This window comes from Toxotes jaculatrix, chromosome 15 (assembly GCF_017976425.1).
Source record: "Toxotes jaculatrix isolate fToxJac2 chromosome 15, fToxJac2.pri, whole genome shotgun sequence".
Taxonomy (NCBI): domain Eukaryota; kingdom Metazoa; phylum Chordata; class Actinopteri; family Toxotidae; genus Toxotes; species Toxotes jaculatrix.
Window position 1 is genome coordinate 11,103,302 of NC_054408.1, and position 14,808 is coordinate 11,118,109.

At 40.4% G+C, this 14,808-nt stretch overlaps 2 protein-coding genes across 5 annotated transcripts in view; one reads left to right on the plus strand and one right to left on the minus strand.

Moving 5' to 3' along the window:
- The window catches only part of uggt2 (UDP-glucose glycoprotein glucosyltransferase 2), a 39,102-nt gene extending 33,705 nt beyond the window's left edge, over nucleotides 1–5,397 (minus strand). For 2 of the 4 annotated variants that reach the window (XM_041057187.1, XM_041057189.1), the window contains exons 1-6: nucleotides 5,320–5,397; nucleotides 4,745–4,895; nucleotides 3,515–3,597; nucleotides 3,249–3,379; nucleotides 2,113–2,225; nucleotides 1,763–1,940 (exon numbers count right to left, since the gene is read on the minus strand). In XM_041057187.1, the coding sequence (XP_040913121.1) occupies nucleotides 1,763–1,940; nucleotides 2,113–2,225; nucleotides 3,249–3,379; nucleotides 3,515–3,597; nucleotides 4,745–4,869 (630 nt within the window). In that variant the 5' untranslated portion in view covers nucleotides 4,870–4,895; nucleotides 5,320–5,397. Of the gene's footprint in view, nucleotides 1–1,762; nucleotides 1,941–2,112; nucleotides 2,226–3,248; nucleotides 3,380–3,514; nucleotides 3,598–4,744; nucleotides 4,973–5,319 lie in introns of all 4 variants that reach the window. The other 2 variants (XM_041057188.1, XM_041057186.1) reach the window with 1 other exon arrangement.
- A 2,131-nt stretch (nucleotides 5,398–7,528) lies between these two features.
- Nucleotides 7,529–14,808, plus strand: part of hs6st3b (heparan sulfate 6-O-sulfotransferase 3b) — a 49,455-nt gene continuing 42,175 nt past the window's right edge. The window contains exon 1 of the mRNA XM_041057546.1: nucleotides 7,529–8,076. Coding sequence (XP_040913480.1) covers nucleotides 7,529–8,076 — 548 coding nt within the window. The remainder of the gene's footprint in view (nucleotides 8,077–14,808) is intronic.

Here is a 14,808-nt window from a genome sequence, read left to right on the forward strand (position 1 = left end):
CTTGAATGTAAAACAGTGTTTTGTTTATATGTACAAAAGTCTGTACTGACTATAACAATTATCAACATCAGAGATCCATCCCATATGGGATGCTTCCTGCCCATTCCTATATATATACTATATGGCCAAAATGCAGCATACTCTCCTTAATTACTGAATTCAGCCTTAGCCACACCCATTGCTAACATGCCTAAACTCAAGCAAACAGATGTGCAGTTTTCATTGACAAACATTTGAAGCAGAATGAGTCAGACTGAAAACCTTGGTGCTTTTCAACGTAGCACTGTCAGAGGATGTCATCTTTCAAATAAACCAATAAGTCACATTTTTGCCCTGGTGAACTGTAACTGCTGTTATGAAGCGGAAATGTCTAGGAGCAACAACAAAATGCCACAATACAGTGGGCGGAGTGCTGATATACAGAAACTCATTGGTCTGTAAGTGCAACCACCAACCACCAAGTGCCACACTGCCTCTAGAATCAACATCAGGACATGAGATATTTGCAGCCCATGAGCCTATGATCACCATGTGCAATGCCAAGGTCTGGCTGGAATGGTGTAAAGCAAATCCCAAATGGACTCTGGCAGTCTGATGAACCAATCTGAGCAAGGCAGATGCAATGAGAACCCTACCTGTCTGACTACAAAGTGTAACTGTACAGTTTACTGGAAGATGGATAATGCTCTGTAGCTGCTTTTCATTGTCTGAGCTAGGCCCTTTGTTCCCTAACCCTAAACCTATCTAATCACTATTGGTTGACTTGGAATGCTGTTTGCAAGCCAGGTCTTATCAGTCAACATCAGTACCAAGTCCATTAAATATGGGCGCGGTGTTCAGGCACCCACATTCTTTTGTATATCTATATATAATCTGTTAATTGGAAAGGATTGTTCAATACTTTAGTCAGTGAAAGTTAAAAGCTTTAAATCATTTTGCCTGAGGGAACAAAAAGCACATGGAGCGCCACATCCAGCAACAGATTCACTGACATCCACCTTGACACTAATGTCACCCACATTCAAAGCACTGCCTCAGTCTTTCATGGGCACAATCAGGACTTCCACACCTACACACTGCTTCTTTTTCAACACACATCTTAAAGAAAAGCTCCTTTTATTCCTTCAAAAGGCATCTGTATCTCAGATAGATTCTGAGTTTTCAGTAAGCTATTGAGGAATCAGTTAATTCTTCTCTTGAACATTGGTGAGTAATGCAATCTGTTCAGTTCATCATTTTTGATGATCTATGGCAGGGGTGTCAAACTGTTCCACAAAGGGCCGGTGTGGCTGCAGGTTTTTGTTCCAACCAATGAAGAGCACACAGTTTGACCAATCAACTGTCTGAAGACTGAGATCAGTTGATTAAATGAGTCAAGTCTGGTGTGCTGCTGCTTGGTTGGAACAAAAACCTGCAGCCACACCGGCCCTTTGTGGAACAGGTTTGACACCTCTGATCTATGGAGTCTATGGCAGATATATAAGCTATCTTGGGCTTTGGCTGCACTGGCAATACTTTAATTATTTACCTTAATTTATTGTTGGCTTTGATATTTTTGTGGGACTTGTTTACAATATATAGAGAATAGAAAATATCAATAGTCTACAGAATTTCACAAGCCTTATCCTTTCGAACCTAACAGAGCACTTTTGTGTGAAAAACTAAAAGATATGAGAACAGAAATAACTTATCCACTGAAAAGTCAATCAGTGTAATCAGGGAAACATCACTTTAACATGGCTGTAAAAAGATTGCTACTCACCGCTACAAAATGCCGCAGCACATATATAAGTTTGCCCTCTTGAGCTTTCTCGGACAGCACCTTATGAAAGGAGGTGAACTTCTTGGTTCCAATCTCAGCATAGAGGATCACAACTGGCACATTTGTTTTATTGACCCCTGGATATGTGTGATCATTCTTGTATAAATATGGTTTTGGCCTGCAAATATTGGAAAGCAGAAAGACTTCTCATAAATATTTTTACATTCATCACCATCTAAATACAGTCACTGAAAGCATCAAAGAATAAAATTTTAATAACAAAACAACTAAACTTTTTGTACTTGAATAAATTCAACCACAAAGAGCGTGACGGTGCCATTTCATGTTACCTGCCTGCAGCTGCCTTCAGGAGTTTCTTGATGTCCTTGGTACTGCAGCTATGTTGACCATGAACAGAGACAAAGGCAGGGCAAGCCTCAGGTGGAGGCTCATCACTGGCTATCTGTTAAGAGCAGGACGGAGAGAAATGTTCTGTAACACCCTGGCTACAACATGACGCCAATACAGCCAGGATCTGCAGTTTTGTTCCCATAAGGGTTACGCACATTAAAATGCATGTGACCACAGAGGTGTGACACAGTTTGGATAAAAGAAAAATACAACATGGCAAGTCTCTAATTCCAAAGTCCAGCAACACCCCCTCACTCTTTAACATGGGCCAAAGTTAATCGGTTAAATCTAAAACTTGATTGATTTATTCATAGTATGCTCCAGCAATCATCACACCAATTTACACTGTGCAGCACAGCACTTCATTTCACCCGTAAAAGGCAATTACTCACTCAAATATTTAACACATTTTTAAATGAGTGAAATTCATCATCACAGTGCATCACTGTCACCAAAATGAAATTTCTCCTTATCATCGCTGAAACCAAGACAATCAAAAGGCTAAGGAGTGCACTGAAATTGCCTAAAGCCACTCAATATTAAAGTCAAATTTAGTTTACAGCCAACTAAGTAGTATCCATTTAAAACGCATGCCATATAAACACGTAACAGTTTCCATAAAAAATCTTCACTGGTTTCTCAGTATGTACCTTTCATGTATTCCCCCACTTACAATATGCACTTAACAGCAATATAAGATGTACAGAAAAGACAAATGTCTCAGCACAATAAATGAATGTACAGTACATTAAGAACTATGACACAAAAAAATCTTCCAAAACAACACTTTCCATTAAAACAATCCTTCCTATCTGATTACAGCTTTTCACTTCTCATATTTGCTCACTGTGGGATAAATCTTGTGGCCTTTAATGTTATGGACTCACATGAAGGCTGTGCCAAACTGATTGATATAAACTTTACGCAAGGCCTGCAGAGCACCCTGGGTTAAGATTACTGTAAACAGACAACATGACTACCCCTTAACAAGAAATGGACCTTGCTCTCCTGTATTTCCAACCTGCTTTTGAGAAGGCCTTAAATTTAAATTCAAAGAATTTTGATCACAACGTACCTGCTGGGATGCATGAACAGCTGGTGAGTAGGACCGGAGGGCCAGAGCAAATTTGAGAAGATTAATTTGAAGATCTGTGAGGAACTGGCCAGCCTTCTTAATGATCAAGTTATAGTATGAGCGCACAGACTCTGTAAGACACGTCAACATTTGTAATAGTGAGACTTTTTAAAGGAGACGCACACCTGTCGTGGTGCGAAATGATTTAACATCTGTTCTTATACTCCTACATGATTGAAGCAAGGACTTGGTTTCAAACAACATACCTCCTTGCTTGTATACAGTGAGCTCTTTCACAGTGTCAACAAACTGCCAGAATTTCTCATTCCCATCTTCTCCAACAAACTCGCTGCACGTGAAAAATGACAGTATTAGTCAAAATTAGTAAACAGCCAAAGTATGTACCAAAGAAACCATTTTGTGACTGCCACACCACATAATCATTTTAACTTTTACTGGTAATAAGTATCACACAGTACCACACTGACTATTCAAGAATGCTGTAGAGTCAAGTTTTTTTTAAAATGAAAAAACAGATTCAGTTACTCTGGTAGCATTGAAACAAAATTTAAACCTACATGCTGGGAAATCAAATTTACAGAAAATACAGAAAAAACTCCTCATATCCAAATACCTCCTGTTAGAAGTGCCAGCTCACACAGTTTTGGTTTGAAGCATCTGCTTTCACACAGTCCCATGCTGACAAAACAATGTAGAGTATAGCTTCTTTTCTTTAACTTTATTAAATAGCTGTGGTCATATAACAGCAGTGAGACCAACATGTGTGTGCCCAAATTGAGAGAGGGAGTGTGCACAATTTAATCATGTGGCACAGCTGGGACAACTTCATTAATGACTTACGTTTTCTTCATTTATGACTTAAGGTTTCCATAGAACTGTAATCTTAAGGTAATCTTATTAACCTGAATGAAAAAGGCCTCACTTCATCCTAGGGGTATCTAAGCATTTAGATAGATTTCATGTGAGGTACAGTATCTGTCTCTGAAATTTCACCAATACAAAGGAGTCAAATGGAATTTAGTTTGGGGTACAGCATTAAATCAAAAACATTTAGAAACATCATAAACACCTCTTTCCAGAAACACCGCAAGAGAGGAAGAAAAACCGGAGTCAAATTCCTTGTTTGTATGTACACACTTGTATGTACAAACTTGGCCAATAAATCTGATTCTGATTCTGATTCTGATTCACTGTCCCTGTGACTCCGGACAATCCACCCAACATACAAGATATGCAGTTTTCACAAGAGCTACTTTCTACTTTAAACTGTCCCAATGAAATGTGAAAAGTGTTAACTCCCCAATCTCCTCAAACTTCATTGGATGAGTGCTATCAGCTCTTCACAAATCCCAATTTAACCCGTGTTAGAGGGTGCCTTTAGGGAGCTGGGAGCCATGAACCGCAACAGCAAAATCGTGACTACGGCCCTGTTGTTTGCAGAGTTTTTAAAAAGCATGTCGTGGGAAGTTGAGTACCTTGTCTCCAGGAGGAAAGGCGTCATGCTCCACTTGGCTTTTAGACTGGCAGTGACTCCTTTGGGTGCTGATATGACTTGATGCAAGTTCAGCAGCAGCAGTGACAGCACAATAACAGTCCTCATTATCTCCAGAGCGACGTGTCATGAACCTACAGACAGCAGAAACCACTGGGGTCGGTACAATTCCTCTGCCTTTTGAGAGGTGCCAGTCAGTGCCACGTAGTTACTGTAAGTTATTATTACAAACACAACACCAATGCACAATGGTATATAAATACGTAAAAAATAAATAAATAAATAAAAAATCACTCAAATTCAATGTTGACCAAGAAGCTGCGTGAGATCATCACGTCGGGCTGTTAGCTTGACCAAACGTTACTTGACGCAAGTTAACGTTCAGACTGAAGTTAACTTAGCTGTAGCATAAGGGTCAACAGCCTAGCCGTGACTGATAACATTAACTGCACAAGCACAAGCGTGATTTTATGGACAAATATTGCTCGCTACAAAAAAAGGATGTAATTAGGAGTGCATAGCTGTGGGTTTATAGGTTTCCAATAATATTTCCCTCACCCCGTAGTGATGCTGGCCGCTTCCATACAAAGCAAAAGAGCTTCAGGTAGGTATTTTGGGCAGCTAACTATCAACCCGTACTGCTAGCAAGCTGCCGGCGTATTGGGGTGGCCCGCGCTGACGGTCACTCACGTCTGAAACAACGTCAAATGAAAAATAACGCACGGCGTGTAATCGATTTTAGGCACTGTTTGTCACATAATTTCCACGGACACAATGAATTAGAGTGGGCGTAAAATTAAATAAAATCTGATTCTAACGTTGGAATTTACTCTGGCACGGCGGCAGACAGCTAAGGAGACAGACGCCGAAGCTCTATAACGGTTTCCCCCTCTGGAGCGTGTTGTGTTGGCCAACTTCCCTGGCCAACTTCTTTTAACCCGGACATAAGCATTTAAACACAATATCACTCCACACATACACTTTATCTGCAGTGATAAGGATAAATTATACAGACATAACGTGGCTGGACTACACTGTGCAGTAACAGACTCACCAGAAATGCTCTGAACTGTTATATTTCCTGTAGAAAAAATATTTTGCTTTTGCGGGCGATAGCCTATACAGTGGGGAAAAGGCCAGAAATACTGCCCAAGATTTTACATGAAATTTACCTTGTCAGAAATCACTTTTTAAAAAAATATTTTATTTAACTTCCTTATTTGTGCGTTTGTTGCTAAGTGCCCCCCCAAAAAAGGGTCCCGTCAGTGTAAATTTTGTGATTTGTGATATTTGGCTACATAAATAAAACTGCCTTGACTTTGCATAAAGTCGGTGAATTTGTGAGAAACAAGAATGGTTTAAATCAACGAAATCAACACGGAAGAGACTGAGATATCTTGGTTTATAATCCATATGGGTCCTAAAATTCCCAGTCCCATCTTTTATTAGTCCCTTCCTGCCTGGTAAATGCTCACTTCTTTGGGACTCGGAGCACCCCGTTTGCAAAGCAGGCTTTCCGTTCAAATCCTTAAGTTTCCATGCTCAAATAACCCTTGATGACATCAACTCTGTGTATTTTTGGCAGTTGGCCACTAGTGACATTTAAGTACTAATTAACTCATAACACGGCATTTGCCTCACTGCTTCATTAAGTCCACAATTAGAAGCATTAATGAAAGAAGAATTAGGCTACTAATTACACATACATTCGAATATATACATTTGAATTGATTGGTTGATTGATTGATTAAATAAATCCGTATTTTGTTAATAGGTGGATAAAATTGTATTTTCTATGGCTGCAGTAGATGTTTGACTAGCCATTATTGCTGCAGAGAAAGCAGCAGTTTCACTTTTAATTGGTTCTCATAAGAGCGCTGTCTTTAGAGCAGATATTAGACATTAAATCGCTCCATTGAAAAAGGCTGTATTCTTAACACTGGCAACCGTGAGCTGTAAGCAGAGGGATAGTGCTATCTCTTTAATCCTCAAAGGTCACATTCGGATGAATACGCTTCAAAAAGTTGCAGCGGATTTGGTATTTATATGTGGTTAAATCTCCATGTTGTCTCAGTTCAGTGTTCGTTTGGGCTTCTGGCTTTGCACTGTGTTAAACAAGATTATGGGATGGACGGGATGGGATGTGGAGCATTCCCAGCCCAACCACAACAAGAGCATAACGCATATTTGTCGGATCGGATGCAGCAGCATCCTGTCGAAAGCACTGCTTCAGCACAGTCAGTCAGACTGCCTCAGCCCGCAAAGGATGCTGTAGGATGCTGCCGGAGGATCCAGCCCAGCAGTCCGAGCCGTGCGATATTTCTGCTGAAATAAGTCTGTCACCGAAATGAACCACACAGCGATTTAGACTGGGGACCAACACGAAAAAAATATTCAAAGAACAAAACTTAAAAACTCTCCTCGATCGCATCAGTTTCAACTTGATACCGGAGCATGGGAGTCGTCGGCTCGGATGCAGCTCTACACCGGCTTCAGAAGTTGGACAGCCAAACATTTTAATGCCATGACTCTTGACTTTGGACAAGACTTCCAGCGCAGTGCAGACAGCGTGCATTATTTCAGAAACCAAAAGGAGGACCTGTCGTTTTGTCCAGATTATGTCTCTTCGGAGGTTGTTATTTGAGCAACATGAGGCACTTAAATAAAATGCACCTATCTGTCTGAGGCATGGAGGAATATTGATCCCTGAAAAACCCATGGGTGCTACTTATTATTCACAGTAATGGAATGAAGACACTATCTTGATATGATGGATGATAGATCCAGTAAGCTCATCTTGGTTCCTATTTTAGCCGTCCTTTTTGTTATGATAGGTTATCAGTACATATGTCCCGCTGGCAGCAATTCGTGCCACTTTAAGACTGGGGAGAAATTGAAGGGGGTAAGCCTACTTTCCACCCCCTACCAGGACACGGATGATTTCTACAGAGATCAAGACCTGGAGGATGACAGCCCTCCAAAACTGCCGTCAAAATTCAACTTCACCGAAAGAGACCTTGACAGACACGTGGAGTTCAACATCAGAGGGGACGACGTGATAGTGTTTTTGCACATCCAGAAGACCGGAGGAACCACTTTCGGGAGGCACTTGGTGAGGAATATTCGTTTGGAGCAGCCGTGCGACTGCAAGCCAGGACAGAAGAAATGCACATGTCACCGACCAGGGAAAGAGGAGTCCTGGCTCTTCTCCCGGTTCTCTACTGGCTGGAGCTGCGGACTGCATGCAGACTGGACCGAGCTAACGAACTGTGTGCCTGTTATTATGGATAAGAAGGAGGCCCAGAGAAATAAAAGGTACACGTATGAGTCCATGTGTGTTCGTGTGTGTGGGTGTGGGTGTCTTACAAAAAACATGCTCTGTGATCCCCATACTATAAGTACCACCAGCGTCACAAAGCATGTGTGCTCAAACAGACATGCATTACACATGCTTTGTGGCCCCAAAACCCCTGGGGGCCCCTTGATGCATTCCACATTTTGAACTTATGTAATTTTGCACAGACTACTATCTTGAACCATGAAGTGAGCAGCGATGGAATGGGTACTTGCTGAGAGACATACAAGACTTAAGCCAGGAAAAATAGAGCCACATTTTTCTTCATCATCAGTTTATAGTCACAGATAAGACATTTACTGCTTGCTTCTACAAAGAATTCAACTGACACTTAATGTAAAAAGGCAAATAATTGCAACCAATCACCGAGCAATCAGTTACTTAACATTTTTGGTAGGTGGGTGTGTATGCATAAGTGTGTAAGACCGGGTATAATGTAATGGTATACAGTACTAAAACAGCATTCAACATAATCTTTTACTTTGCTTGACCCTTATGTAAATTGCTAGTGTTTGTCCTTTGTTTTCGCATCAGCCCTTCACAATAAGCGTAGTCCTGCCCAGCTGCACTGGTGTTGTAATTCTCCCTAACTGTTCCATTAACCGATTGTACATAACCATTCACAGAATTCCCCTTTCACAGAGGAAATGACGTTGTTTGTGAGAGCACAGTCCAAATGTTCTAACACCCTGTGGTGATTTCATTGTCACTGAATCAAAGCTCTACTTGCACAGATTGAAAATTGTCAGAGAAATTTCTGAAAGCACACACACTCTGAATCCAAAAGGGTAAACTGAAGGGTTAGTGGTTGACTTTCTTTGCTGAATTTTCATCCTTGTGAAGGAGGCTATCCATTTTTGTCGATAAGAGTGTAGAAGCTGCCCTGTGTCGCACTTGAATGTGATCCATACGTCGGTGCACACAATTGTCTCTGCATCCTCGGCAGTGTGATGAGTCCTGTTGAGGTGTTCTTGTTGACATACATAACCAGTTCACTACTGTTGTACCACACAAAATCTTTGTATTTGATGCCATTTTATGTAAAGAGTTAAAAATTATTCCAATAAGTTTGTTTGTTGGATGAAGTTATCTGAGAGGAAAAGCAAAGCAGACCCACTTAATTAGAAATTTTAATTATCTCAAATTTTCAATCAGTCATAATTGCAACAGAAAAGACATTTGCAATTGCTTCATATAACAGAGATGCAGTACAATGTATGTATTTTTCAATACAGTGACTGTTTCTGTAGCCACTGACTTTTTATACTGGATTACAGTTTGGGGTGTTCATCAATCTAGCATGGTGAAAATCTGTTTGTCAGTTATATATCATCAAAGATACTTGCACAAGCATACATCAGATGTAGGGAAAGCACTGACCAAATGTCATGTCACACATACTGGATCTTTGAACAACAGACTGTTTCCCTCTCTGTTTTGAAAGATACAACTGTACGCTGAAGTACATGAGCACATGATTTATTTCTGCTGTACCAAGTGTTTCCTCTACCCGGGAAAGTGCTCACTGGATGCGACAGCTCTTCATTTCACAGCCGCAGCATCTATTCTGCACTTACAGTCCTCTCATCCCTTGTTCTTTAGTGGGCTCCCGCATTATCTATTCTGAGATTATTCTGCCTCGACCAAGACTGCTGGCAGACGCACAGTGTTAGACCCCCTCACTAACCATCCACTGCACACGGCACATTTACCAAGTGAGATGACTAAAAGCATCATGCAAATTTCATCTTCATAATCATTTTTTGTATGAGCAATGCCTTAATTAAAACATCTTTCGTGGTATAAGGTCGAAGTGAAAAAGGACCCTTGCACAGTAAAACACGTAGTTTGTCATAAAAAGACAATAATCCACTTGTTACTCCACCTAAGGGTGCAATGGGGAATTCCAATCATATATCACTGCCAAATTCAGACGGCTTGCCCTTGTTATGCGGTTGAGAGCCTCTCAGATTGAGTGACTGTCTTTCTGCAGTACCAGGAATTCACCTTGCCAGTTCTTGAAGTGGCAGAAAGGGGGGGCGGGGGGGGGGGGGGGGGGGGGGTATACTGCGATGGCACTGTGTGCATGGTATTGTATGGCCTTTTCAGTCGGGCAGGGTGCGCAGCACGGTGAGCCCGGCCGTGCGGCCCAGGAAAGGTCAGGCGTGTCAGACTGGATCAGTGTGCGTGTCCTGCAGCGTGGCTCCTCTGGAGTGTGCTGTCAGTCAGGGGAGAAGTGGAGCAGGCAGGCTGGGTCTCTTCAGGGGCTTTTTGAAAAAAACATACCCCTAAGTGCTGTCCTCTTAAGTTGCTTTGTGGAGAGTGTCATGGTAATACCATTGTGTGCTGAAGGAGTATGGCTTGTGAGCTTGCAGTTTCAGAAGCATGTACTGAAGAGAGCCGCTAAAATTATTTCTGATTGCTACGTGTTCATTATCCAACTGCTTGGTCTGGAGAAACTCTGATACATATATTCAATATGACACTGTTTCACAAAACAAGAAGCTGATTTTCCAAATTTACTTTTTACCAATGCATAAAGCAAGGTCTGAGGAAATCATGTCTTCAGAAGAGCTTTGAATGTGTTGTAAAAGGTTTTAGTAAATATCAGAGAAATATTTGATGTTGCTTTCCATTGAATTGAGAATGAGCTTATTTCATTTCTCACTGCAATATTTTACCACCAGTTTCCATCCTTGTGCAGTCAGAAAATGTCACTGAGATTAAAAAACCAACAGCAACAAAGCTATATTGTTACATCTGCAGGTCTGAGGTGAAGAAACATGATTATCAAACATACAGCCTGAAGTCTCCAGTGAAGCATACACAATACACTTTGAATAAATCAGCTGTGTTAGACTTAGGGCCGTCCAATTATCCATGTACAGATGATTTTATTTTCATTCTTAGTTTAATAGTCACACAGTTATAAATGAACAAATACCAGATACATTCATTTTAAATATGCACTGTAGATGATAAAAAAGTGAATTTGTTGATAATTGTGATGAAAAACATTTAAGATGTGCAGTAGTGTCATTAACAGCAGAAGAGCCACATGAAGCCTTTATCACACATCAGAGCCATTGAGAAGACACGTCTTCCATGTAGCGCAAGGTCACTCAACCAGAACACAAAGACATTCATGCATGCACATTACCATTCATACAAAACAAAGTATCATGGCTGGTAGTAGGAGCACAGGCAGGGAGGAGCCCTGCGAAGACAAACAGACAGACTGGTGCAGTGAAGTTACTTTAATAAAATAATTGAAGACCAGGTTTACAGGCAGACAGGCAGCCAAGAGACAACAGGTAGCTAAATGCAGGTAGCAGGCAAGGCAACAGGGACAAGAGTCCACAGCATGAACAGCTCAATGGGAACCACCCTCAATGGGAACCACCCTCAGACATGCGCAAACAATCTGGCAATCTGACTGCAGCAAAAAAAAAAAAAAAAAAAAAAAAAAGGCTGGTATAAATACAGTGGAGAGAAATAGGGAAATGAGGAACAGGTGTGTGGGCAGGTGGGGAACCTCCAGTGATTGGGGGTTGGCAAACAGGTGAGCAGGTGGAGCTGGGACCAGGAAGAGAGGCCAGGGACATCTGGTGGGCGGGCGGAGTATGGCAGGAGACAGAGGCAGAATGACCAGCATAAGCAGGGCTGAGACAGAAATCGTGACACAAAGAGAGAGAGACTGCTTCTTCAGTTGAGTTGATGCAAACTTTTACACAACACCCTCTTAGTTTGTTTTAAAGTTGCAATGTGAAGGGGATGAAGACAAACAAGTAACCACTGATTCTAACCAAGCTTCTCATTTTTCCACATTCTTCCTCGTAACATATGGTATAATAGCAAATCAAAGCTTTCATAGGTGGTTGATGGTCATTGAAAACTGGTTAGTTAGTTGATGTACAATTGAATACAATTGATCAGGGTCATCATTCTTGTTGCGAAATGTGATGCTGCTGTTGATAATGCCTTCATCGCTTTCAGTACGTGTCTGTAGAAGATAGTCAAGAGAAGCGTAGATAATTTCTTCGTGTGGTATTTTGGTGACATTTAATGGTCAGTCTTTGAATTAGTGTTGAACTGATTTGAATTTAGTTAATATTTCTGCTCATTCACTGATACAAAGCAATATATCACTTTGGTAGGACATTTGTGATACAGATCTTTGATAAATTCAGGCAGAGTCCACAGCCCCAGCCCATTACTCATGAATCTGTATTTGTTACAGAGATTCATATTTATTTTCAATGTATAAAAAGTATAAAAAATACAAACAAAAGAGACTTCAATACATGTAGCTGAGGCAGCCTGCGCTGAATTAACAACTGATTTTCTTTGTGTTCAGAAGCCCCAGTTTTTTTTTTTTCTTGTTTCTTGGCTCATCCAATTTCTACGTATTTAGCAGGTACATTAATTAATGATTTGTATTAAGACTGTGAACATCCACATGGAGATGTAAACAATATTCATAGCAATGAAATTAACATACATACATACATTTAAGTGTTCGCCTTTTGTGGACAGTGTGTACAGTTTTCTTTTTTCCCCTCTTTTCATTTTAGTTCCTTCTCTTTTAACTGTGGCTTCATGATAATTTTATGCATATGCTGATGTTGCAGTTTTTTTATCAATTAGAAAATCTTCATTAGCAAATTTCATGTTGCTTATGCATAATGAATGCTCAGTTCAGAAGTACAAAGAGACCAGAGCCAAAGCACGAGTAAAATGCGGACACTCTTCAATAATGCTTTCCTTTGATGAAACAGAGAGAGAGAGAGAAAGAGAGAGAGAGAGAGAGAGAGAGAGAGAGAGAGAGAGAGAGAGAGCGAGAGAGAGAGAGAGAGAGAGAGAAATGTGACCGATAAAGCAATGACAGAAGATGTCCTCTGCTGTGATTCTGAATGTTTAGATCACAGCTTCCTCAAGGTTTTTATGTCACGTTTTTATATCTAAGCAGTCTATATATGCATAAAAAGAAAAAAGAAAAGAACAGAAATAGGTAACTAGTTTAAATATCATTTGTGATAATGATGATTACCAGTGATTTTGCTTTTGTTTTTATCTTGATTTTTTTTTCTGCATTCTTTACATGCATAATTTACTTTCTCAGTGTCATCTTTTCCTGGAGGTTGTTGAGTTGAACAATTCTGATATCTGATATTCTGATATATATAGATGCAGAGCTATCTGTGCATTTACTGTGCAGTTACGGGCTACTTTAAATTGGACATGTACTGTGTATAGTAGCTGTCAGTCAGTCATTTGGAAGGTGAAGGAAAACTCCCATGTGTCTTATGAGGCATCCAGTATTACTATTAATGGTTACTCTAGCTTAGAGTTTGAATGATGGATAGCAATACTTTATGGGAATTATCTGCTGGGCCAGGAGTATTCTTTATTCATCAGGTTTCTTGGCTATATTTATGCAACTTTATAAGCATGTGCATCTCACCCACTTATTCTGCGGCACTGCAAATCTATTAAAGTTCCTTCCTACAGTATGCTTCTTCCACCAGTCATCAAAATAACATATTCACATTCCCTTCATCTCTGCAACAATCCTGCAGAAGCAGTAATACACTGTTATTACTTACATGGCACACAGATTACATGCCCCAATTCTTGGCTGAATAACACTCCACATCATATTTTATTCTTAATAAGTGATGCAGAGAGCGCTGCAATTAGTGTGTGGTCATTACCACTTGCAGTTGTGATCACTGAACCATGCGTCTCTCACTCTATCCACTACCTGTGCATGACATCTCCCAGTGCTGGGCATCTTCCTGAATCAGCATGTGGGAGGGAGTCATTACCAACCTGACCCAAATGAACTCAAGTGGAGAGAGCGGTTGTATTTTACATTTCGCCAAAACTGACATAGATTCTTTATTTACACATAGATTTGTAATTACACAGTACCTCATCAGTTTGACTTCATGTAGCTCATATTGTTGTTGTTTTCAATTTGTCAACGCTTAGCTGAATTCATTCCTGTCCTTGGAAACAACAGTTCAGAAAATAGTTTTACCACAACACTGTTAAATATCTGTTCTTTAATTAGATTGCATGATGGAGTTGCAAAATGGAGTTTGTCCAGTTGTGATGCAGTTATAGATGGTATAATTTCCATTTCCTCTGATCACTTCAAGGTATTTAAGTATAAGTGTTAATTCATAGTTTTTTGTTAAAATATCTAATCTGTATTGGGACTGTGCTGTAGGAATGCTGGTTCATTGTGTAAGAATAAAGAGAATAGCACAAATTTGAAACTTTAATCTAATACATTAAAGCCAGTAAACTGATGAATTCTCTTGTTGCACTTTATGGACTTTGACTTTTCTTCTGTGTACCTGCTCAATCACAAAGTGAAATTGCAAGACCTCATTGAGACAAAATGGAGCAGGAAGGTAATGGAAGCCCTCCAGACACAGATGAACCTGAAGGAGGAAAATTGAGCAGATTTACAGTTCTGGTCATATTTTTAGATGTGGGAGCCAAAGTGCTCATCACAATGATGGGATGTTTATTATGTGTGGAGCTGAGAGTGCCCTCGCAGGCCTTGGACTTCCAGGGCACGGATATTGCTTTTCATGTGTCGTTAATTCAAGTCGTCATTGCTGGCAGGCTTGAGCAGTAGTCCAGTTGGTTTGATAATTCAGTGTTACCTCTACAGAGAG